At 45.5% G+C, this 26,452-nt stretch overlaps 1 protein-coding gene and 2 long non-coding RNA genes across 3 annotated transcripts; 1 reads left to right on the top strand and 2 right to left on the bottom strand.

Moving 5' to 3' along the window:
- Nucleotides 1-3,832: 3,832 nt before the first annotated feature.
- On the top strand, nucleotides 3,833-7,895 carry LOC131896913 (uncharacterized). Its single transcript, XR_009375547.1, has 5 exons — nucleotides 3,833-4,171; nucleotides 4,984-5,075; nucleotides 6,835-6,962; nucleotides 7,299-7,491; nucleotides 7,695-7,895. It is a non-coding gene; the product is annotated as an uncharacterized LOC131896913 (long non-coding RNA).
- A 13,308-nt stretch (nucleotides 7,896-21,203) lies between these two features.
- LOC131896597 (uncharacterized) lies at nucleotides 21,204-22,789 on the bottom strand. The gene is made up of 2 exons (XR_009375470.1): nucleotides 21,930-22,789; nucleotides 21,204-21,822 (listed from the first exon to the last, which is right to left on the bottom strand). It is a non-coding gene; the product is annotated as an uncharacterized LOC131896597 (long non-coding RNA).
- A 125-nt stretch (nucleotides 22,790-22,914) lies between these two features.
- Nucleotides 22,915-25,279, bottom strand: Tspyl5 (TSPY like 5). The gene has a single exon (XM_059247157.1). The coding sequence runs from the start codon at nucleotides 25,219-25,221 to the stop codon at nucleotides 23,992-23,994; it is 1,230 nt and encodes a 409-aa protein (XP_059103140.1). The 5' UTR covers nucleotides 25,222-25,279; the 3' UTR covers nucleotides 22,915-23,991.
- Between the last annotated feature and the right edge of the window lie 1,173 nt (nucleotides 25,280-26,452).

Here is a 26,452-nt window from a genome sequence, read left to right as displayed (position 1 = left end):
TTCACTTTTAAAAATTACAACCAACGCCATTCATTATTTATGACAGCTGGGAGGGCTCCTCCTGGCAGGAGGGCTGCTCTCTCACCTGTTTTCTCATTCTCCAGGAGGCAAGCCCTAGCTTTTCCAAACCGCAGTGCATAGGACTAAACAAGCTTCGGTTTGCTGGTATGCCAGTGATCAAGAACAAACCACATGTCCAGTCCCAGAGTCAGCATGGGTGAGAGCTGTGCAAGGATATCAACACCAGGAGGCATAACTCGCTGAAGGCCATCCCCATGACAACCTTTGACAGGCACCATTCTAATCATCTCCTCCAAGTTCAGCCTGGGTCTGACCTTCAGGTTGTGGCTTTAGAATAAGCAAACTCAAGACTCCTCGGAGCAGAATGACACTGGCCTCCTTCAGCAACCCTCCTTTTCAGACTTCTCTCATATTTAATTTTGCTGGTTTTAATCAGACCCCATCTTGCTCTCAACCCTGATCTCAATTTAATACGAAACAGATGAGTGGGCGGCAAGACAGATTCAATAAAACAGTCTTCAGTGTCCAATTCTGAGGGCTGTGGATTCACCAGTGACATTCCTGGGGAGCTAATCCTATCAACAAAGGCTAGGGTCAGCTCTGCTGTGAAAGAACACCTCCACCCAGGCTGCCTGTCAGGAGGAGTACCCATAGCGTGCTTAAAGATAACAAGATCTGTTTCCAAGAGACACACAACCACAACTGACTGAAATCATGCAAGACTGGCACTGTCCTGATCCCCATGTTACAAGTGAAGAGTATACTGGGCACTGTCCTGCTCAAACGTACTTTCTGGAATGAAAGGCTCACCATCTGCAGCAACTAGTTCCTTCAGGCATCACCCAAAGGCATCACTTTCCTTTCTTTGAAGCCCACATGCATGGCCATAATGGACATGGTGGGGACACCTCTGTAGGCAGTACATGCTCCACAGCTCCATGGGCATTGCTGTTGTCCTCTCTTTTTGCCCTATTCATCTGCTTCCCCTCTCCCTCTCACACATCAGTCTATAATAAATATCCCAGAAGCCAATGCCATCTCCTGTCTGCTTCCAGAAATCCTACATGCTATGAAGAGTCTAAACCTTCTCAATATCCAACAAGAAGCTGGAACTCGGGGCTGGCGTTCATCACCTCTGTACACCCACTGCGGTTATTGGTCTGGAGTCAGGCAATATGATGTATCAGGCAGGATAAGGGTCTGCATGAATCACAGGGATGCAAAGAAGCAGTGGCTTAAGCATCACAGATGCCTATTTCCTTTCACATAACTATCTAGACTCTAGTGTAGAAGTGACAAGGGCCTCCACAGGGCCTTCCAGAGCCTGGGCCTTCTGTGGTCGGTCTGCAGCCCACACTCACACAACAGGCAGCAGGTGAGGGGAGTGAAGTTGTTACACTGGCTTTTCTTAAAGGAAAGTTCCTGGAAGCTGCTACTAATGTTTCTACTGTCAGCCCAGGAGACAAAATATCAGCACATTGTCATCTGCAAAGAAAGTTGCAGAATCACATCTTCCTTTTGGATGTCCACCTTCCTCAGCTGGTTGTTAGCTGGGAAATAAGTATGGAAGAAGAGTGGAAGAGAGTCTGAGAGACACCCCAGTGGTCTCAACTCACATGGTGCTCGCTTCTCATTCATGCCACTACCCAATTAGTGAGTAAGGGAATCATTGTATCTCCCTATGTAAAGGGTGTGAGGAAGCTACTCTGCTCCCCTTCTACAGAGTCAGGGTGAAAACAGATGCCTGTGGATTTAAAACAGTGTGTATTGGCCCCCAATTTGCTCTTTGATTCACCAGGATGTAAATATCCTCTTGTATGATATTTTGTTTGTGTTCTGATAAATAAAGCTTACCTGGAGATCAGAGGGCAGAGCTAGCCACTAGTTAACCATAGAGGCCAGGCAGTGGTGGCACACACCTTTAATCCCAGCACTTGGGAGGAGGAAGCAGGAAGATCAGGAATTCAAGGCCACCCTGGGCTACACGAGATTGAACCAGTCTAAAAGAGAAACGTAGCTGAGCAGGGTGGTGGTGGCTCACACCTTTGATCCCAGCACTTGGGATCTCATGCCTTTGATCCCCGCACTAGGGAGGTGGAGACAGGAATATGAAGCTGGTGGAGACAGGATCTCGGCCCATTCAGTCTGAGGATTCGAAGAGATTGAATCCCGCCCTCTTTGGTTTGAGATTTCGTAGAGGTAAGAAGTTAATGGCTGGCTGCTCTGCTTCTCTGATCTTTCAGCTTTCACTCTGATATCTGACTCTGGGTTTTTATTAATCAGACTAATTAGTATCACGCTTCAATATCCTTTCTTGGATAATCAGATGCACTGAGCCCATTTTTTTTTTCAGCTGGCCGTAGCTGAAGGTGTGTATATGGGTAACTGTGGTGGCAGGACACCCTCATCTTACTTATTTAGACTTGACAAACATGCCAAAAAATGGGAACTGCCTCAAAATGATTTGCAGTTTTCTCTTTTGTGTTTGAAGATATTTAGTGGAATCTATTTCTTGCTCTTGGTCACACTGTTGAGAATAGGGAGAGCTGCAGCACTCTGCAAATAGAGAGAGAAGTTCAGTGATCTAGGGCGACACAGGTGAAGAGATGGGAAAACCAGGCATGAGATGGGAGCTGCCAGTGCTCTGTCCCCCATGGCCCTCAAGCATATACACTCACCAAGTGCTTTTCATGAGTTGGTTTTCCTCAAAAGCGCAGAGTTTTGAGTGTGTGCTGATGTGAGTTGCACTGAGAATCAGCAGCTAAACCTGACAAGCCATCCAGAGCATAAGCCCTATTTCTGAAGAAAGATTTGGATTTTCAAAAACCAGGACCTAAAGATCTGAGTTGAAGACACTTCTTTCAAACCACATGGTAGTTTATGGGGCATAAAAGTTCCAAAGCCTTTAATTGGGCTGGAAGTTTTGTTGTCAAATTAAGGATCAGAAAACCAGGGAGTCAGCTCAGTCGGTAAAATGCTTGTTGTGCAAGCATGGAGAACTAAGTTCGGATCCCTAGCACCTGTGTGAAATGCCAGGTTCAGTGGCATGTATCTGTAATCTAGTGCTGAGGGGTCAGGACAGGTGGATCCCTGGAGCTGAGCATGGGTGGGGGCAGCCAACTGAGCTCCAGGTTGTAGTGGGTGCTGTGTGAGCCGTGCCCTGAAGCCCCGCCCCTAGTGAGGCAGCTGTAGCTGTTACACCTGCCTATGACCTTGAAGTACTGCTCCCGGGGCGTGGCCACCCAGGGACCCTTAAGACCTGGGATGCACAACCTAGGCAGCTCTCTTGGCTACCTCGTGGTTTGGATGCTGAGATCTTGGACCAAGCAGATCAGCGTGGGACATAGCTCAGCTTTCCCCGACTCTTAAGATAAATCTCCTGTGGTTGTGAGTTAACCCCTAAATAAATTCCTTTGATCATTAAGCTGACTCAGTAGATTGCTAGTGATTTAATCCCAATACCAGGTTCAATGGGAGACCCTGTCTCATAAAATAAGGTGAGAAAGCTATTGAGCAGTATACCCCACACCAACCTCTGGCCTTACGTACCTACATGGGCAAGTTCACTCTCTTTCATACACACAAGGAAAATGGTCCTCAGAGAAGTCGAACAACTTGCCCAATATCCTGCAGCCAAGATTCAAACCCTTGTGTGTCTTGTGGCAAAGCCAGTGCTTTAATCACTAATGTCACACTGTCTTGTTCTTTTGTTCCTTCTAACTTTCACCCTGCCCTTGTCCCACACACTGTCATAATGCCACCTATGACTGGAGGCACGGAGTGGCCAGTTGACAAAAGTCTGCTCTGGGATGACAGACACCTCTCCCTTGTAGCTCCTGCATATTCATGGGTCACTATGATTTCTAGTGGACCCCGTACCCTTCCCATGCAGGCAGACAGAAGGAATTCCAAAGAGGCTTGCAGACAGCAGCGGCACTTTCTTCCAAAGGCGAAAAGAAGCCCAGTTCCAATCTACAAAAACCCTGCAGCAGTGGAGTCAAGAGTAAGAACTACGGAAGGGAGAGGCCCACAAACACAAGATGGAGAAGGGAAGTTCTGCCAAGACCACACTCTGCAATAGAAGCCTCTCCCAGATACACGCTAAGCTTCAAGTAAACAACCTATTAGCGCTGCCCTAGCCAGCCACAGGGTAAGGAGCTGCCAACATTTCCATAAGGAAGTCCTTGTTCTTGTACTGAAAATGAGTGAAGCAGTGGGAGTTTATTTTTGGTTGAGAATTTTGCATGTGAACCACCTTTTAGTTCACTTTTCATTGACTGTTGGCTGTCCAAGGATGAGCATCTCCACTGACTAGCCACTCCCCAGTTTACACCCTTCAGGAAGTATCCAAAGCAAGCTCCCTAGCTGTTTAAATGGGGTTGTTGTTGCTCAGAGTCAGTGTGATCTTGCAGCTGGGCAGGGATTCCAGGGGCAGGACCTTTGAGCACTCTAGGCCGCAGCACACTTCCCTGCCCTTGGTGCTAGCTACCCCCAAACCTCACCCGGTACTTACAGCTTGTGAACAGCACTACAGCCCTGTGCTCTCCTCCTCCCAGAAGGGTGAGCAGCACAGGCTGCAGCAGCTGTGGCTAATGCTGCAGGCTGGCCCACAGGACAAGGACCAGCCCTATTCAGTAATGGCATGCCATACCACTCCCATACCCTTCACCACCATGCCTCTGGTTTCACCATTCTCAACCACTCGTGCAACTCTGCTCCACCATCTGTCCTTCCAGTTTCATGAGGTCACTTTTTAAAAGCATCTTTCCATAAGACCTGTCTTTTTTTAGTTGTTCCAGTGATACTGTGGGCTCTAAAAACTCCTCCTCTGCCACGGTGTCTCCCCTCAAAACCTCCATGGTTTCTCAGGTTCCTTGGAGCTGCTCCACAGTCCCTGGGATGCTGGTGGCCATCACCATCTTCCCAAAGTACTTTGACTGTCTCCCATCCTCTCTTAACTAGCACTGTCCAGTGTTGGGAGGTGACTGTTCACCTGTAAACCCTCTGCATTCAGTCATGAGGGGGAACCTGTGATGCAAAACCAGCCAAACCAGGTGTGTACTGCAGAGATGAGAAAGGGGAATTACATTGGGGCAAGTCTCAAGAGTAGGAGCCATGAGGAGGGATGAAGTAAATGACAGAAGCCTGGGAAGTGAGTGGTGAAAAACTCCTGAACTCTAAAGTATAGGCAGGCAGCCCTCTGTACATGTGTGTTGTGCATAGCAGGGCTCTGGAAACACAGACTGAAATTTTGGCTAGGCCCAGAGTGACAGTGTCTATACAGAACATCACAGGCGTTCTCTAGGCCAACAGTGAAGTGTCTATACTGCACATCACAGGCGTTCTCTAGGCCCAGAGTGACAGTGTCTATACTGAACATCACAGGCATTCTGTAGGCCAACAGTGACAGTGTCTATACTGAATATCACAGGCGTTCTCTAGGCCCAGAGTTACAGTGTCTATACTGAACATCACAGGCGTTCTCTAGGCCAACAGTGACAGTGTCTATACTGAACATCACAGGCATTCTCTAGGCCAACAGTGACAGTGTCTATACTGAGCACCACAAGCGTTCTCTAGGCCAACAGTGACAGTGTCTATACTGCACATCACAGACGTTCTCAAGGCCAACAGTGAAGTGTCTATACTGAACATCACAGGCGTTCTCTAGGCCAACAGTGACTGTGTCTATACAGGAGGGTTTGTGTAGATGACATGTAAACTCTTCTCCGTTTTATATAAGGAACTTCAACGTCCTCAGTGTGCGTGTGTGTGTGTGTGTGTGTGTGTGTGTGTGTGTGTGTGTGTGTGTGTTTGGAGTTCAAGAACCAATTTCTCATGAACAGTGAGAGATGGTAGTATGTGAAAAATGGAAAATGCCATTTTCAAGTTCTCAGGCACTAACCTGTGTCACCTGGCCCCATCTCTCTGCCTCCTGAAGATGCTTTTGTCATTTGTAAGTGGAATCCACTGCCTCATTTTTTGTGTTTTTCACTCTCACATCACCATAAATAGGAGTCACTTTGTGGATTATCTATTCCCAAAAGGAACACCAGAATAAAATAAGCTGGGAAGCACAAAAACCTTAGAGAAGAACAGTAATTAAATAAGGATTAGACTGGGTTATTTAAATGACAACCAGACTTCTACAACACAGACTGCTACACTGTGGGAAAAGTCTGGATAAGAGCTGGCAGTGCTGGATTCCTGAGACCTAACCAGACCCTTATAAATAACAGGGGTTTGCTCCTACCTACACCCACTTCCTCATAACAGGGATGACTTGGAACAGCTTCTGTTTGGGGGGCAGCTGTCATCTCGGCCTGTTCAGCATCTATCCACTTCCCTCCGGTACTAGAACTGGTTTATTTTCATTTGGAGAACTCTTCATCCCTTCCTATTGTCAGTCCTTGGAGCTTGGGTGGAGCTGACCCTATTCCTGGCTTTGTGGATGGGCAGTGTTTCAGGCCTGCGTTTAGCTCAAGTGTTTATAATGACCTAATAAGACAAGAGAGTCAATCTCAGGTCAGTGTGTGTGTGTGTGTGTGTGTGTGTGTGTGTGTGTGTGTGTGTGCTGGCAAAGAAGAAATGCTTTTCTCTTTTCTTTATTGAGGTTGCTGAGAGCATATGATTTGTGGGCTTGTAGTACCAAGTATGCCACCCTGCCACAAGGAAAAAGGCCCAGGCCCTGGGATTGAGCCAATCTGGACACACTGTCCTGGACTTTCAGTTCCTCACACCAATAATTTTTATTACACTAATTTGAGTCTTATTTTTAACAACTTCTGTCTGACTTTTACTTCTCTACTACAGATAAAGGAAGCAGATCTTGCCAAAGCACTACATGCTTGACTGGAGTTATCAGGACTGGGCAATGAACTGGGCATGAACTGGGATGCACCTGATTGCAACTCTTAGCAGTGGTACTCTGCAGCTCCTTGGTAAGATTTCTGCCTTCTCACCCTGTAGGTACCAAACCTCACTTTGACAAACATTTAGCAGTCAACCATTTTCAAAGTCAGTGGCTCCAGCAGGTTCTCAATGCACAGTCCATATTTACTGTTCTTTCCTGGTTCCAAGGAAGTTTGGGTCATGCACGTCAGGACTTTCTAACATAGACGTCAACCTGCTACATAATGAGCATGTTCTGCAATCTTCATTTCCCCTTTTCCTTTGACCAAAATATCTATAACTTCTTACTCAACTACTGGAACACTCAGGGAAAGAGAAATACAGAGGGATGACTAGCAGAATCTTCTCTTTATGTGTTATTTCAGACACCATAATCATAGCTCAACTAGACCTGAGGAACATTGAAAATAACCATCAGAAAAGACTGAGACAGGAAAACACAGACCATCCAGTTATCTAATTAGAATAATTCCTGAGAAGACAGCCTGTAAATTCCTGGGCCTGTATCCTAAGAGAAAGATCCTCCAACCCCACCCAAGAAGAAGCTGCATAAATAAGGTAAAATGTGTCTCCAAAGGGTCATGTTAGCAGTTGGTGGGCTATGGAGGAAGGTCTTTGGCAAAAGAGGTAGTGAAAGGGGGGTTCATATTCTGAATCATCATCTGGAGATCTGTGATTACAAAAGATGAGTGTTCAGCCCATTTACCAGAGAAGCCATACAAAATTATCAAGAAAGGATGTGTTTGTGTTTAATCTTGCAGGATTACTGTAGAAACCAGGGACAGATGACTGAGAGAACTGCCAGGAACCAGAAGCCAAATTCAAGTTTTGGCTGCTGCTGCAGGTTCTTACTTTGTTTAAACGCCTTTGGGGTAGCTGTTCATATAAATGTTCATGTTTACTTCGAATGGAAGATACCACCATCTCATTTCAGTGCTGCAAAGAACCCAGGGAACCCACCCAAAGGAAAAACATTCATAAAAAGTCGGCTTACCTGCTAACATTTAAATGGTTGGTTCACATTTCTTGCTTAAATATCAAGTGTTTCCTTTTTTTCCCTAAGAAGTCAATAATGCTGTTTTGAATGTCCAAAAATAATTTCCTTGTCCAAAAATAGCATAGATCACTGAAAAATACATGCATTTTCTTTGGGAGGAAATAATAGAAACAGAATACAAAATAAATCCTGATTAAAAAGCATACACAGAGCTCTACCCAACCACCAGCAAAGCAAAGGATTTCTCGGGTCTACTTAGTTGCCCTCTGAACCAGAGACCACTTGGTCATATAAACTTTTGTCAGATTTTTGTTTCACGTTTCTATTGAACTGTTCATGTGTGTATGTATACACACATATATGTTCTCCATCATTTAGATTATACAGTATGTATATATTTGTGTCTTATAGTTCTTTTAACACATCATGCTTCCAAATTGAAGTTAGAGATGATTCCATACAAGCAAGCTGAATAAGTATTTAAAGTTCTCAGTTCTCATAGTATTCTGAAAATGTCAATGGGAGGCTATAGGAACATTTCCCTCCTAAATGACAGAGAACAGGACTCTGCCTTCTCCCCCGCAACTTCTCTGTTTTGGACACTATTATTGAGGATACAGTGCCCGGAACGGAATAGCCATCTTGAGGCATGAACCAAATTTGAGGACATAAAGTCCTTGCCAGGTCTGTACCAAAGATTATAGAAGAACTAGACTGATGGGAAAAATCTGGGACCTGTTATGTATGGGAGCTGTAAGCCTACGTGTAGATTCCTTATGATGAAAACAGAAACCGCCCTAGTTCTTGGGCCTGGTTAGTCAGCGTTTCTGTCCCCTGCAACCGAAGCATTCTAACTGATCATATACAAGTAGCTGTGCTGCCTTCTGAGGAGGGTGACCTGGAAGAGCTGTGTCTGCCTTCTGAGGAGGGTGACCTGGAAGAGCTGTGTCTGCCTGCTAAGGAGGGTGACCTGGAAGAGCTGTGTCTGCCTGCTGAGGAGGGTGACCTGGAAGAGCTGTGTCTGCCTGCTAACGAGGTGACCTGGAAGAGCTGTGCTGCCTTCTAACAAAGTGACCTGGAAGAGCTGTGCTGCCTTCTAACAAGGTGACCTGGCATGACTAAGACAATAGAGGTTTGGGATCCAAACACTCTAATCAGACAGATTTCTGGATGAGGACCCTGAGGATGTTTGTCGAAATTTCAGAGTTTCTATAGCAACTTTAAAATACGGTGTGTGTGAAATGAAAGAGGGCAGTGCGGGAGAGATGGCCCAGTGGTTAGAGCACTTACCGCTCTATAAGAGGACCAAAGCTCACATGCTAGCACTCACATCAGAAGGCCTGGAACCCCTGCACCCAGGGACCAGGTGTTTTCTCCTGGCTTCCATGGGTATTCATACATACACACGTGCATACACATACACACACACACACACACACACACACACACACACACACACACACACAAATTTTTTTAAATGTAGAGAACAATGAAAACTTTATAGGCTTGAGAATGCTAAAACTATAAATAACTATAACTGTACATATATCACTTAGGCATACAGTAGGTGCTCAATAAATGTTCACTCTTTGTTCCCTTTCTCTCTACTGATCCCTACATAGAATATAAATATCAGTACAAAGGGAAGTGTGCCCCAGTGGTGATGTCCAGAAATCGTGGGTTTTGTTTTTTTTCATCATCTTTATTTGGGAACAAGAGAACTACCAGAGTTTCCTCATGGGAGGCTGGAGCTCAAAGAACTGCTTTGATCACAGGCCTATCTGTGTTGTCCCTCATGTAGCTGCTGCTGCCTTTTGTTGAGTCTACCACCATCTGTACTCAGCTTCCTGGTCCAACCCTCTGATCAATGCCTCTCTGCTCAGAAAGGCCTGATCTTCTGGGCTGCTTCAGGCCACAAAATGTCTATCTACTATAAGCTGGGAACCTTTGAAATGCAGACTCATTTGCCTCAGTAAACAACAGTCCCTGGGAAAGTGTTCATCATGCCCTGGCATTCTCAGGGTATGTGGACCTAGGCATAAGCAGCAAGACACCCTATGTTCTGTGATCCAAAGCCAGCATCCCCATGGCCTTCCAGAACACACACTTCTCCTCCCTAGTGATGAGGCTCTGTGATGCCACCTCACAATAGCTCTAAACCACTTTATAGTCAATGGAGTCTGTCCCTTCTGAAGGCACGAGCACAATGTCCACCTCACTCACTAGTGTGGCAAACCCTAACCCGACAACAGTGTAGAAGAACAATCAACGAGCTTCACTTGTAGCTCTGGGAATTCTAGCCTTGCCTAAATTGTATAACCCCAGCTCTCTGGATAATGGGTGTAATATGTGGAGTCTTTGCTTGGCACATAGCGTCCACTCAGTGGAATGGATGTTACAGGTCCTATTGCAAATTAGGAAGTGACAGCTCTTTTTGCCTAGGAAAACTCCAACACTTGGTTCACCCAAACTGCCATCTTTTTTTTTTTTTTTTTTTTTTTTTTAGACAGGGTTTCTCTGTGTAGCTTTGCACCTTTCCTGGATCTCTCTCTCTGTAGACCAGGCTGTCCTCGAACTCACAAAGATCCACCTGGCTCTGCCTCCCGAGTGCTGGGATTAAAGGCATGTGCCACCACCACCCGGCCAAAATGCCATCTTAACTGACATTGGTTTATAAGACTAATGATCACTTCTATTGGTCTAAAATATTTGCTAAATGTGTCCTATATGTAAGCACTTGAGACCCAGCAGTAAACAAAGATCCTTGACAGCTTAGTAATGCAGAAAGTCCACAGATAATTAATAAAGGAACTATTGATTAAGGAATTATATTGAGGAGAATAACTCACTAATGCAGGATAAGGCAAATCTATCGCAGAGTCCTAGAAGGCTGAGAACCAGTCCCATGTTGTTTCACACCACCTGAGTCAGTATCCACCTTCCAAGAACTCGAGAGAGAAGGGACCCTTGTATGTGCTCCTCAGGTCCTAAGCTAGCTAAGAGGCCATGCCCTAGGGGGCTGGTACCCCAAGGTCATAGGTGGAAAAAATATCCATTACACCTTAGCCCAAGGAAAGTGGCAAACTCAGAGAGAAAATTCATGACATGAATTGAGATTGAGTCCACAAAGTAAGGAAAAGCTATGAGAAGGAAATTGGAGTAAGCAGTAGGAGGGCGAGTGCCATTTGCTTGGGACATCAGATAAAGCCTCTTGCAGGGAGAACTTCAGGAAAGCTGACAGGAGCTTGGTGCCCCTCTGTGTGCTAGCTGGGTGATATATGTATCCAGAGCTAGAGATGCTGCCAACAATAAGACAGGTTCCCACAGTGTATCCTTTTGATACCCCAGCAATCCTACACCATCACTTCTGGAGGGACAATCTGCCCTATGATCATAAAATCTTAACCAGAATGTCCCTGGGTTTTAAAGGCATCTTTCTGCACCCGATCCTCTCATAGGGGGGTGCTGAATTTTCCCAAGTATCTGCTGCTCCATTACTAGCAGAGAAGCACTGGGATTTAATGATCCTATTTCCCCAGAATCCTGGAACAAGTGCCATTTAGTGCTGAGGCCTGAGGTTCCCCCCAGTCCCATCTGCTCACTCTGCTCTATCCTGCAGATTTAATCTCCTATCTGGCTTACTTTCCGTGACTCTTTGTTCTAACCTAACTTTTTTAGAGTTGTCTATACTCAAGCCCCATTAGGAAACCTCAGATTACGTGCACATGCCTACATAGAAAAGGAGGCGCATCCTTGGGAGGTGATCTTGCAGAACTCTCTACTTCTCGTTTCCAATTACAGATTCACGTGCCACCGTCGTCACAAAAGCCCATCGCACACAGTGCATTTCCAGCATTTTCCATTTGCTTTCCTGCTCTGTTTCATTTTCCTGCTTGATTTCTAATATGCTGTGAGAGTGATTTGATGTCTACGTTTTTTGCCTGAGGCTTTTTGCAGGTAATAGCTTCCTTAACCACCCCCACCCCATTTGTATTAGGTTCATACTTCTCCTTCATTCAGAATTACTCACAGTCTCTATTCCTGGGCATTTTCAGCATTCATGTTCTAGTCATAGGTCATGTTCAGCATTCACAGTTCTATTTCTGTGAAGAGACACCATGGCCAAGGCAGCTGTTATAAGAGAAAGCATTTAATTGGTGCTTGCTTAGAGTTTGAGAGGTTTAGTCCATTATTACGGCAAGGAGCCCTCAGGCAGGCATGGTGCTGGAAAAGTACTTGAGAGCTACATCCTGATCCAGAGAGAGAGAGGGAGGTAGGGAGAGAGAGAGAGAGAGAGAGAGAGAGAGAGAGAGAGAGAGAGAGAGAGAGAGAGAGAGGGAAACTGGACCTGGCATTTGCATTTGAAACCTCAAAGCTCAACTCCAGTGACACACTTCTTCCAACAAGGCCACACTTCCTTCTAATTCTTTCAAATAGTACCTTACTCCCTGGTGAGTAAGCATTCAAATCTATGAGCCTATGGGGATCATTTTTATTTAAACCACCACACCTGTTGACTCATTTCTACTTAATGAATACCTACTACGTGTAAGTATCTGAGCTATGGGAATGGAAAAATGTTTTTACTAATTCTATAACCTGGGATTCCAAAGTCTCTGGTAAGAGCAGACAGATCAATAAATGAGTACAATAAATTGAATTGTGGAAAAAAAAAACAAAAAAAAAACCATTTAGGAAGTTTTAAAAAGGAGAAATAATCCAAACTTGAAAGATTAAAAATAACACCACAGAACAAGTATACCTGAGACATATATGAAATTATTTTCTTGTTCAGAAACAACTTACACAAAAGAGTGTCCAGAGGGCCGGAGTGAGGACAGGACGATGATTGGTAAAGTCCAACAGAAGCTAGGGCCAAAACGTGGTACAGTTAAGCAACTGAAAGGAAGATGAGTGTAAACGATTTTAAAGCAAGAAATGGAAATGCACAAGTCTATAAAGGAGTAAATCTTAGACAAGAAGGAAAGTGTGCCCTCACTGGACACATAGCATTGATCATCACTCCAACTTTCTGGAAACTGACTTAAGGGAAAGAATTCAGCATTTGGCACTACCTGTTTAGGAGGAACATTTACCCACGAAGGGACAAGGGAATGAGCTTCTTATACTAGACTGAAAACTCAAAAACCTACAAGAAATGAAAAGATCAGGAAACCACTGTTCTGTAAACCACAGGAATATCGCACCTGAGTTAATGCTGTGAATGGCTGCTGGGATTGGAAGTTTCAGTGAAGAGGCTGGGTGCCATTCCAGGGACTACTTGCTGAGACAAAGGGAAAATGTTTTTGCAAGGGAGAGAGCTGGAGACACCATTCTATCCTAGACGTAAGCTAACAGCACAGCAACAGGCTCCCCAGGCACTGCATCTAGTCTGCTGCATCAGGATACGTACAGCCTAGGGTAGCTCTCTTGGCAAAAGTGGTTCCTGGAATTTCCAGTTTATAAGGAATGCAAGAGATCAAGGAAAAGGTTAAGTAACTCCCAAACAAACAAGCAATATGATAAATCAAAAGTATAGAACCTCCTACAAACATCTGCCCAACCTTCATCAGAAAACCACTGTCAGGAACAGGAAACACATAGAACAGTGGGAAAATTGCTTGGTGTTCAAAAAAGACCAGAGAATTATAACAACAAAATGCAATGCTACAAAATGATTATGCCCTTATTGTAAAATGATCTTAGAAATGAAGAAATTTAAATACACACTGGACACTAGCTAGATTTGGGACTCTAACTTATTACAGTCTGATAATTATCTGAGACTACATAGCAAAGTATTCTTATTTTTCCCTGATATGCATGCTAAGTACTTAGGGGTAAAGCATCAAGCAATTAATTTCCAAATGGTTTGCAAAATACATATATTTATATAAAAATAAATATGACAGAGGTCTGAGATCACTGAATGTAAGTGAAACATATATGGGAATATATGTACTTTAGTATATTTGGATTTTTAACTTAAAATGTTTGAAATGAAAAAAATCAACGTCACATAATGAAGGGCTTAATGTGAGCACATTAGGAGTCTGGGTCTTATTGCCAAAAGACTTCAGCAAGTAACTGGCATGATCAAGGTCACATTCCAACAGTTCTAGATGTACTTATTAGACTGACTCAACCAGCATTTACTGATCACCATTATGAAACAAACCCTAAACTAGATGCTGTAGGAGACACAAACTGAAGTCATGCAACCTGGCTACAGATAAGCTGCAAAAGATGTAGCCCAGGTTAGACCCTTCTTGTCTGGCATAACCAGGAGCACTAGGAGGAAGGTGGTGTACAGTGCCTGCAGGTGTAAGCTGGCTATCCATGTCAGCAAAGGCTTCTCAGAAGGAGAGACCAACAGATGACTTAAAATTGCCTCTCAGCACAACAATTAGGGTGTTTGGCCATCCCATCACCAGAGTAGGTCAGTTCGGGCTGTATCTCGACCATTCCAGCAGTCTACTGTGGGGGCATCTTTGTGGATTTCTGTGGGCCTCTATAGCACTTTGCTTCTTCCTATTCTCATGTGGTCTTCATTTACCATGGTCTCCTATTCCTTGTTCTCCCTCTCTGTTGTTGATTCAGCTGGGATCTCCCGCTCCCCCAAGCTCTCTTTCCCTCAACCCTCGCCCTTCACTACCCCCACTCATGTCCAGGCTGTTCATGTAGATCTCTTCCATTTCTCCATCATTGGGCGATCCCCGTGTCTTTCTTGGGGTTCTGTTTTCTAGGAAGCCTCCCTGGTGATGTGAGTAGCAGTCCAGTCATCCTTGTTCCACATCTAGTATCCTCCTATGAGTGAGTACATACCATGTTTGTCTTTCTGAGTCTGGGTTATCTCACTCAGGATGATTTTTTCTAGATCCATCCATTTGTCTGCAAACCTCATGATGTCATTGTTTTTCTCTGCTGAGTAGTATTCCATTGTGTATATGTACCACATTTTGTTTATCCATTCTTCAGTTGAAGGGCATCTAGGTTGTTTCATTGTTCTGGCTATTACAAACAATGCTGATATGAACATAGCTGAACAAGTGCTCTTTTGGTGTGGTTGAGCATTCCTTGGGTATATGCCCAAGAGTGGTATAGCTGGATCTTGGGAGAGATGGATTCCCAATTTTCTAAGAAAGCGCCATATTGAGGGATCTGGATGCAGAGATCCATGGCTAGGCCATTTAGCGAGAATGAGGAGGGTTTATATGAGCGAGAATTGTTGAGACCAAGGTTGGATAAAGCACAGGGACAAATAGCCAAACGAATGGAAACACATGAACTATGAACCAATGGCTGAGGGGTCACCAACTGGATCAGGCCCTCTGAATGGGTGAGACAGTTGATTGGCTTGATCTGTTTGGGAGGCATCCAGGCAGTGGGACCGGGTCCTGTGCTCATTGCATGAGTTGGCTGTTTGAAACCTGGGGCCTATGCAGGATCGCTTGGCTCGGCCTGGGAGGAGGGGGACTGGACCTACCTGGACTGAGTCTACCAGGTTGATCTCAGTCTGCGGGGAAGGCTTTGCCCTGGAGGAGATTGGAATGGGGGGCGGGCTCGGGGGAAGGTGATGGAGGTGGGAGGGGGGAGAACAAGGGAATCCGTGGCTGATATGTAGAACTGAATTGTATTGCAAAATAAAAATTAAAAAAATTAAAAAAAAATTGCCTCTCAGCTCTGGCCTCCTGCTCTCCCTATTCTTTCATGGCAAAAACTCTATTCCCATGAAAGATGCTGGAGAGTTTAGACTTCCTTGAAGTGGTTTAGGCATATAGCCAGCCTAATAAGGTTCTAGTACAAAGGACCTTAGTTAGGTCTCCTGAATTTCTCTAAGGGCTTTGTGGTAGTTTGAATAGTTATGGCCCCATAGACTCATGTGCTTGAATACTTGGCCCATCGGGAGTAGCACTATTAGAAGGTATGGCCTTGTTAAAGGAAGTGTATCACTTTGAGGTTTTATATGTTCAAGCTACACCCAGTATGGCACACAGTCTCCTTCTGCTGTTTGAGGATCAAGATGTAGAACTCTCAGCTCCTTCTCCAGCACCACAACTGTCTCCATGCTTCTTTCCATGATGATAATGGACTAAACCTGTGAACTGTAAACCAGCCCCAATTAAATGCTTTCCTTTATAAGAGTTGCCATGGTCATGGTGTCTCCTCACAATAAAACCCTAACTAAGAGGCTACATGCAAGAGCTTTCTTCCCTGATTAAAAAAAAAAAAAAAAAAACAGATGTAAAGAACCCTCTCCCACTGCTCCCTCTTTCTTGCTCGTGAGTACAGCTGGCGAGGGCCACTGCAACTGTAGGTCAGGAGGGAGAAGGCCAAGAAAAGAAAGGCAGAAATCTAGACCAGAGCCCGAATATCATGGAGTCACTGACATGAACCTTTAACCCAGACCACTAGATTTCTATGTGGAAGTACACTGCTAGGACAACACATTTAAAAAAGTCTTACCCACTTCTCTGAGTCGTCAGTCCTTCTAACTGAGCTCTAATGGTGTGAACACTGATGTTTGGATGATAGAATGGTTCACACTGATTAGCTAATATACTATGAACAATATTAAATGTAGGCTCTGTGCCCGGGAGTATGTAGATTCAGAGAGCCAGACACCTGCACTAGGCTAATCCATCCAAGGGTATATGGATGGAGTCTGGCATCAGAAGACTGAAATTTGGCCTCTCATAATTACTGACTTTGTAATTTTGGTCACAGGCTTTACGAAACTTTTAATGAGATAGTTATTATAGTGGAGACAATGTAAATGGATATTCTTTGTAAGCTATGAGCTGTCACCCAGACAGAGGGAAGAGATGGACGATCTGAAGTAGAGAAGCAGCGCTAACACAAGGCTGGAGTCAAGGAAAATGGGAGTCTGTAGAAATGAGTTTTGAGCCTGAATAGTGAGATGTATTTGGAGAAGATTCCAAAAACAAAACTGAACGTACTGAAGGCAAACAAAGAAAAACCAGGGGCAGATAGCTGGGGCTCTGACTTTCCTGCTTCCTGGACACTTGAGGGAAATGACTTCATGTATCTGGAACAGTAGCTCTCCAAGGCCGAGGATACCATGAGGGTAAGAGTGCAGAAGAGTTTTCCTAAATGTTCAGAGACCAGATTAGTTGACCAAAGAATTCCCAAGACTGATTTTTAAATGTCACCTTAGGTCAATGTGCCTCTTTTCACAGAATAGCTGTGGTGGTATTGTGTTCCCCAAAATATTGTGCACTCTAATGAGCTTATCTGGGGTCAGAAAACAGAACAGCCACTAGACAGACATAGAGGCCAGAAAGTGGTGGCACTCACACTTTTAATCCTATCACTTGGGAGGCAGAGATCCATCCAGATCTCTGAGTTTAAAGCCACACTGGAAACAGCCAGGCATGGTGACTCATGCCTTTGATCCCAGGAAGTGATGGGAGAAAGCAGAAAGGTATATGAGGTGTGAAAACCAGGAACTAAGCTGGTTAAGCTTTTAGGCTTTGAGCAGCACAGTTCAGCTGAGATTCATTCCTGATGAGGACACAGAGGTTTCCAGTCTGAGGAAACAGGATCAGCTGAGAAACTGGCAAGGTGAGGTGGCTGTAGCTAGAGTTTTCCTGCCTTGCCCACAGTCAGGACAAATCTTTGTCACCCGCCAGTCCCACAGCCGTCAGACCCAACCAAGTAAACACAGAGACTTATATTGCTTACAAACTGTATGGCCGTGGAAGGCTTCTTGCTAACTGTTCTTACAGCTTAAATTAATCAATTTCCACAAATCTATACCCTGCCACGCGGCTCGTGGCTTACCGGCATCTTCACATGCTGCTTGTCCTGGTGGCGGCTGGCAGTGTCTCTTTCTGCCTTCCTGTTCTTTCTTTTCTCCTCTCTGTTAGTCCCGCCTATACTTCCTGCCTAGCCACTGGCCAATCAGTGTTTTATTTATTGACCAATCAGAGCAACACATTTGCCATACAGAACATCCCACTACTGGAGTAGTCCAGTAGAGTAGCTGCCTCTACCAGGGTGAAGGAAACAGCTCACAACTGACCAGGCAGGGTGGTTTATACAGGATGTCTTGGGGCAGAGTCAACCAGAAGTTGACTTGAGGCCCAGGGTTCTACTGTCCTGATCTGTGATCTGAGCCAAACAGTTTCCTTTTCCACTGGCCTTACTTAGCTTTTTTGACATTAATTCCAAGGCCAGGGCACATTTCTTTCACTGACTCTCATTCTAGGGACCAGGAGTGTTTCCTTGGCACTAGTTTCAGAGTCAGGGCATGTTTTCTCGGTTCTGGGTTTGGGGACAAAGTGTTCATTTTCTCTGGCTCAGGTCCCAAACCCAGGCTTTCTTTCCCTGGTCCTGGGCCCCAGGGCCAGGGTTCTAATGTCCTGACTGGTTGGTTTCACAAGTCAGTTGGCCAGGGGGAGAGATGACTCTGATTTGAGCCAAACTGTGTTTCTTTCACTGGCCTTATCTGAGCCATCTTCCCCTAGTTCTGGGCTCCAGGGTCAGAGTGGGTTTCTTTAGCCAGCCCCTTTTCCCTACATCTGTAGGAACACAAGCTTAGTTAGCTGGAACCCAAGTGTAATGATAGGAGGACGCTGCATAATTCCTAACCAGAGGCTCCTGCCTGGAAAAACAAGCAGATGTCAATGGCATTCTACACTCTACACATCAGCCAGTAAAAAACTTGGGGACACTTACACATCTACGTTGATTGCTGCTCTGTTCACAACAGCAAGAAGGGAACCAGTCTGGATGTCCATCAACAGACGAATGGATAATGAAAATTTGGTACCTATACACAGTGGAATTTTATTTAACTTAAGGAAATTTGCAGGAAAAATAGATGGATCTGAAAAGTATATTACGCAAGATAACCCGGAATCATAAAAACAAAACCTACAAATGTTCTTTTTTATCTGTGGATCATAGCTTGTATACGTGTGTGTAGTGATGGGTGAAATATGGGTAAAGCCTAAAAATCTAGATAGGAGACCATGAGAGAATAAAAAGAATTTCCAAAGAGGAGCAAAAGAATAGACGTGGCATTAAGAGGAAAAGAGACTAAGGGACTCACCAAAAGGGTTAGGGACACCGGTGGGAATGGTGAGGCCAGAGGAGAATCTACTAAAACACACTTTGATCAATGTGCCATAATGGCATCTAATACCTTGTATACTAATTTTTTAAATTTAAAGAAAAACACTGGGTTAAAAAAAATTAAGACTGATGAGACGGCTCAGAGGGCAAGGACACCGGCCACCAAGCCAAGACACCTGTGGTGGAAGGAGAGAACTGATTTTGACAAGTTGTCTCCTGACCTCCTCACCTGTTAGGGTATACTCACACCCACACATACACAAGTCTAGGAAATCTGCAGAAAGATCCTCATTCCCCACTCTTCATGGCCCTAAATAAACTCTGGAGTGCCAGAGTTGCTGTCCCTAACCTACACACAGCCTGAACAACTTCTACACAGGCATCAGCTCCTCGTTTCACAGGGTCTCTGAGCATCAGGTCAGCTTGTTATCCTTATAGTAGAAAATACTTTTGCACCCAAGTTTGTCTCTATAAATAGTTAAAAGCAGGTGAGAACGTATTCTGGCAATTGACTTACTGTTAGGAACTGTAAGAATTGGTGTGGATTCTTGAACCAGACTACCCAAACTTAATGCTGGGATCTGACCCAAACAATTTTTTTAGCTTCTTTTTATTCCATTTTTTTTGGTCACATATCTTCTAGGACTATGAAAAGAAGGAAATTAATCTTCATAATGTTACTGTAAAAGTACCTTGAACATGATAAATCTTAGAGACTATGCAAAGCATGTACATTGTCCAACAGAAGAGCAAACCCTCAGCACCTCAAGCTGTATTTAGAGACTAGGTTTTTAAAAGAGAAGTGGAAGTTAAGGCCCCTGGGGTGGATCCCAGTTATGAATGGCTTGCTTCCTAGGAGGAAGAGGTCACAAGACACACACCAAGAATAGACCATGTGAATACACAAATCTGGCTGTAGTCAAGGAGAGAGGCCCTCAGAAGGAACCTCACCATGGCAACCCCTTGATCCTAGACTTACAGCCTTCAGAACTGAGAAATTAATTTTTATAGTTTTGTAGACCCTAGTCTGTGGTACTTCATGCAGGAAGAGAACTAATGTAGATGTACATATGAAACAATCAACACATTTAATGTATTTACCCCACTAGCCCCAGGACATCTGAATAAAACCAAGAATAAATGTTTATCCAACACTGGAGCACCGACTATGCCCCAACACTGCATATTATTTATCTAGCATCTTCACCTTTGTATGCAAGCCTAACTTTTTATCACAATTTTATTTGCTGTACGGGGGATGGGCAGGCTGTGGCATGCACGGGAAAGTCACTTTGAAGGAGTTGGTTCCTCCTTCACCTACGTCATGGCTCAAACTCGAGTCTTAGGCATAGCCAGAACCTTTCCCTAGTGAGCATCATGCCAGCCCCTGTGTGCTTTCCTTGTCCATTAGAACCACTCTTTTTCTAATCATTTTCTGTGGTGTTTGGTCATCACGGAAGATGGCTTCTTCTGATGGAAATGTTCCTTTCTCTGGGTGTGGAATGAGCAGAGCCTACTTTCAAGATGAATGTTGAGTTACCTGAAAAGCTTTTGGAGTCACTTGTGGCTGGGTGAATCTCCTTCCTCATTCTGACTTAGTTGATCATTGTGTGAAGCTAGGGCAGGTGTTTTTTGTTTTTTGTTTTTAACTTCCCAGTTAATTCTAACATGCAACCAGGGTTGAACACCATTACTCTAGTTTTAAGGGCCTTTTTAAAAAACATTTTTTCTCATCTTTTTTATTAGCTCTTTAAAGGGCCTCTAAGGTCATCTCAGTTGTAACTCGAAGTGTAGTCCTCATGTCACCAACAATTCATCACCTGGAAGCTTGTTACAGAGTCCCGGCTCTGCCTGACTACTAAATCAAAATCCACTGAGCAGGATTCTCCACATAATTCAAATTTACTACAAGATGCTAGAAACACTGAATTCCCACGAGAAGTATCTGGAAAACTCATTATAAACAAGACTAGTTAGCTTCCTCCAGAGCCACATAAATGCCAGTCTCTGGGAAGGGCCTGAGAAGCAGGATTTTAAGAGTTCTTGTGTAATCAGTCAGGGGGCCTGAGGCCTGGGACCCACTAATGTAGGCCAGTGAATACCACTCCTCACTTCTGCTCAGCTTCTGTCTAATAACCCCTCCGGTTATAATTCTGCAATGTGAAACAAAACAGTAACACAAGAATTTTTATTATTATTTTTCCACCAAACATGCACACTTGCAAGTATTTATGCTGCTTAGTAACAGGGAAATAATCACATTATTACCAGGGTATGAAATATCAACTACAACAACCAGTGAAAGATTATGTTGGAGAGATTATTTTCACAGAATACAGCAACCCTAACAGTCCATAAAAGTCTCTATGTTACACAGGAGAAAAGACTGATATTGTGAAGGGTATCTTACATTAGGATCTTAGACAGATTTACAGCAGAATGGCCTCTTCTTTTGTGGATGTTGGGGAGAGTAGAATATCCTCATCATCACTCCTTGAGTTTCACAATTATGAAGACTCATTTATAAGGCCCACTTCTGAGAAATCATTAATTTACACAAAATGATACACAGAAGTCGATTTGCTGTGATCGTAAGAGTGTACCCCACAACTATCAACACCAGAGCCCCAGTCTCCCAAAGTACATCTGACTGCATTGGCAACAGTACCTTGGACTTCTGATAAACAATGCAGGAGGAAGAGGAGCTACAGATGAAATTCGGTTGCTTGTGGCTGATGATGAATGCTTCGAGGTAGAAGGCATACAGGGTCCAAGAACCATCTCCTCCACTCCTGTTTGTGTAAATTTACATAATAAAGAGCAAATATTATTTTAAAGCAAATTTGTACAGCTCTATTTCCCTCATTAGGCAAAACTACAAAAAGTTATAAGATTTTACTTTGAGGCCAGATACACAGCATATAGCACAATCTTCCACACACACAAAGCTGCACCTAGAACAGAAAACATCCAACACAGTAACATTGCTTTTGGTTTGTTTCTATGATTACAAAAAAAAAAAAAAATCCACTAATGATAATAAAGACTGTCCAGAACTCTGGATCCATCCTTGCCCAGGTATGTTTACCAACAACCCCTTTAATTCTCCCTTCCCAACCCTGAGTAAGGTCTCTCCTGTCACCTTCATCACTGAGAGATAGGATCACACTCTGCATCTTCACAAGCCATTTCTGTCAAGTTTTTCCTGATCCACTCAATACCAGGCTCATACCTATTCTATGTTCTCTTGCCATGATTCCCCTGCCTATCATCTCCTTACCTCTGAGTCAAGGACCCCCTCACAGAGGTTAGGATGAAGTCTTTCATAGCAGAATGTGGGTCTGGGGAAAAACTGGTTTAGAGAGTTCTACTTTCCACTGAAGGCAAGTCAGGACACAGGCAAGCCTGGGCAGAGAGGGCCCAGCTCAGCCTGCACACTCACTAGAAATATCTAGAACAGGCCCTGCCTATGCCTGTCCCTAAGAACACCTTGGGATTCCCCCATAGTGAGTATATTTGGGCTAAGAAGCAAGGAAAGGTGAGGGTTGAGGATCCCAGTTGCACAGGCTACCAACGGAGACAAAAGGAAGCCCCTGGGTCTTTAAATGAACACACAGAAGACTAAACTAGAGTCCACAACACTGCTGCCTTAGGGGCATCCTAGCAGATGCATACAACTTCAGAACTACAGAATGAATCTGGGATTCAGGGCCCAGGTCTAGCCATAGACCCTCTTGAGGCCTTCTGGTTTTGTTTGTTTTGTTTTTGTTTTTGTTTTTGTTTTTGTTTTTCCCTATCTCAGCCTACTACATGCGTGTGCATGGGAAGCCCTATCTACCTCCCTAGCTGTATACAGAAAAGCCTGGGTGATGAATTTCTTTGTCTGAGCTGATGCTATTTTAAAGGTAGGAGGCAGGGGGTGGGGGAACAAGGAGGAGAGTAGGAAGGACAGGGTGGGTAGATAGGGAAGTGGACTAGTTGCATGGAGGTGTGAAGTAAACACAAGCATACAAATGAAAAATCTGTCTTCCTCAGCATCCCACTGAAGTGCTCTTGTCCCATCTCAGCAAGGAACAAGGACAGTTGACACAGATACCTAGTTGATAAGGCTGTGGCCCAAAGCCCTACCCTCCTCAGGACTCACAAATACCAGGATGCCCACCAGGAGGGTTCCTAAAGTCTGTGGAGGGTAGGTTTGTAGCTCATGCACTGTGAGGATGCCTGGGTCCATAGGCAGGTTCTTGAAGTCTTTCATGAACAAGTCAATTGGAGCCAACAGCAACCTAGCCAATAGTCAACAGACTGACTACAATCAGGCATGGCCAGACTTGGATGAAGGTTCACTAGTAGACTGGCCCAGAGGCAAGAAGAGATGTGAAGAACACAGAATTTACTCCTGTTTGCCCTTGACCTCATCCACACCCAGTAGTCTGCTGGACCCTAGGCTGAAGCTGGAAACAAAACAGGAAGAACCTTGGTTGTTGTCCCCAGACCCACAGAACAATAAAATCTGGCTGATGGCCAATGCCATGTGCACTGGCTTCGTTTTGTGAAGGCAACAGAAAACCTTGCCATTGATAACATGCATGGCTAAAATGAAGAGGAAGCCCAGCTGACTGGCCACGAAGTAACATAGCTTGAGTATCCATCTGGACGATGACTCGGAATGTCCACCAGAAAGACAGGTGGGAAGGGCCAGAGCTAATAACAGGGATTGGATAGTGTAAAGCTGCATACATCTTAGTGCTTAATATGCAAGCAGTGAGAGTGAGATGTGTCACTATTGTGACAAGGTGAGGCCACGGAGAAGCAAAGAACATGATCACAAATTCCACATTCTTGAAGATCAGTCCAAAGCGGCTGCGGTGTACATAAGATGGCATCAACAGAAGGCAGACAACCAAACGCACGTGGTCAGCCTAACAGGTCCATCAGGAGGTAGTGGGGAGATCCGGGCAGCATCAGTTGGACTGCTTCGCCCCAGGCTCAGCGGTCTCCACTGGCTGTTTCGCTGGGCCTGGCCTTTCTTCCTTGTCTTTCTCCCCACGGGCTTCTTCATTGACCAGGTAGTACTGTAGAGGATTGGGCCACAGGTCCTCGTTGATTATCTCAACGATCTTGTCAGACTCAATAGAGCCGTGATTTGAAAACCACCCAAAGAAGCTACCATTATTTTCCGGGTTTTCCTTGCTTAGGGACTGTAGATCATGACCTGGGAGCCACTGGATTGGAGCTGAGCGAGACACCACTTGACCGGAGGGACCACATCCATATTCCTTGACGAGCACCTTATTTTGGAAATAGGGGTTTGGGGCAAAGTAGAACTTGATTTTGTAGCCCAATCTAGCGAGGCCAAGCTCTTCCACCTCCAGTCTGTTCATGTAGGTCAATACCTCCTTATCTTTGCTATTCAGAAAAGATGACAGCTGGGGATGGTTCTGAAAGGCTTTCCCCCAGAAGCCAGGGATGCTCTCAATAAGGAGGTTCCTGCGCTCTAAATGGTGAAGGCGCAACTGGCCAAACTTGCGGGAGAGCCTGAGATAGGCCCTGTCGGCCTGTGCATTCATGGTCTCGAGCTTTAGCTGGACCGTCTCCAGGGTATCCATGCTGCCTATCATCGCGAAGGACCCTGACCCAGCATGCTTCTCTGCCACCTTCCTTTCCTCCCCCACTGGGACAGCGACACACGGCCCCGCAGAGCCCATCTTTGGCTTCCCACTGACTGTGGCCTGAGGTCTCCTCCCCGCGGCACTCCGAGTATCTGGGGCCCTCCTCCCGGGGACTCGCCGATTTCCAACGCGGGTGCGGTGTCGCAGCCTCGCCAAGGCTCCTACGGTTCCAACGAAGCCGGTGTCGGTGGCCAGGCGCTCGGCGAGGGATGTGGCCAATTCCAGGGCTGGGTCAGAGGCCGCCAGCCCGCGCTCGTCCGCAGCCCGAGCCCGCAGCGCCAGGCCGCAGTCCAGCGGGACGCGGCAGGCCGCATCGTCCCCGAGCTCGGCTGGTTCCGGGCCTCCGGAAGCAGCGTCGGCCTGCACCTGCGCGGCCGCGGCGTCCTCCCCGAGCTGCGGGTCCTGCGGCGACTTCGCGTCGCGCCAGGCCTCGTCCTCGGCGGCGCGGACCCGGGCTCTGGCCCGGCCTTTGCCCCGGCCTTTGGCGCGGGAAGACCTTCGACCCCTACTACGGCCGCTCATGGTGCGGACGGACACCGCTTCAAAGCTCTGTCAGCCCGGGGTCTCTACCGAGCCGGCCTCTCCATGGCAACCGTGACGTCACCACGGCAGGACCCGCTGCTCCCAGTGATTGGCTCCGCTGCAGCGGCTGCGCACCAGCCCACCCCTCACACGCCGCACCCCCTTAATCTTCTTTTGCTGTTAGAAAGTCAGTTTCCACCTGCAGTTGACCTTGGTTGTCTTGCTGATTCATCTCCTACCACTGATCGCAAGCGTGTCCCCAGTAAGACACAGCCATTGCTCTTACAATGGCATCTTGAAGATAACCACCACCAGTCACCATCATCAATTTTCTGCTCCTCCTCTTCATCAACATTTCTGTCTCATCACATAATTATTCTACTGTGAGATTTGCCCCAGCAACTTAACTCTAGGGCATGTGTAGGCAGGTGCCATAATACTGATCCAGAATGATTTAGAGAGAACAAAAAGTAATAGCAGCTGGTATTGTATAATCATACACACAAGGCACTTTGCTGAATACTTTTTTGCATTATCTCTGTTCATGAAGGAGGTATTTTTATTATTCCCAGTTTCTTGATAAAACTGCAGCTGAAAGGCTGGCATTACAATTCAGTGGTAAGACACTTGCACAGCATGTGGGAACTTCAGTCCTTAGTGAAGAGGAGGAAGAGGAGGAGGAGGCCAGGAGGGGAAGGAGAGGAAGGAACATTCTGGAGATTACACAGGTAAAGAGAGGAGGCCGTGGCGTATCTGACTGCATTACCTACGCTATCACAATCTGTTGGCCCTTTGCATATGATTGTGCTGGCTCCTAAGAAAGGCTGTTAACAGACCCCAGACTCTTCTGCCTGGGCCCAAGTTCTCCAGCTGCCTCAGACCTACACAGAGTTGCACTGTGAATCCCAGTCCAGAGCCAGAAGTAAAGGTCCCAAGTCCAAGCTGCTGTCATTGGAATAGGACACATATAAAATGAAAAAATCGCTGTAGGAGTATAGAAGGATTTCCAGGTGAGATTCTGAGGCAGAGGGTTTCTAGGAGCAATGAAGAGGCCCTAGGAACTTTTCACAGCCAGCAGAAAAGCAGCCAACCTGACTGGAATTTCTGGAGGAGCCCCAGATCCAACAGCCAGGTTACAGGACCATGAGTAGTAGTAAGGGAATCCATGGCCAGCATGGATGTGTGAACAGAAACCTGAGTGGATCTTCCAGGTCCAAATGCAGCAAAGCCC

The sequence above is a fragment of the Peromyscus eremicus genome, chromosome 20, assembly GCF_949786415.1.
Source record: "Peromyscus eremicus chromosome 20, PerEre_H2_v1, whole genome shotgun sequence".
Classification (NCBI taxonomy): Eukaryota; Metazoa; Chordata; class Mammalia; order Rodentia; family Cricetidae; genus Peromyscus; species Peromyscus eremicus.
Note: the sequence above shows the minus strand (reverse complement) of the source record. Positions and strands in the feature narration are given on the sequence as shown.

Coding starts and splice junctions, on each gene's coding strand:
- Tspyl5 (XM_059247157.1), bottom strand. CDS start 25,221: ATGAGCGGCCGTAGTAGGGGTCGAAGGTCTTCCCGCGCCAAAGGCCGG.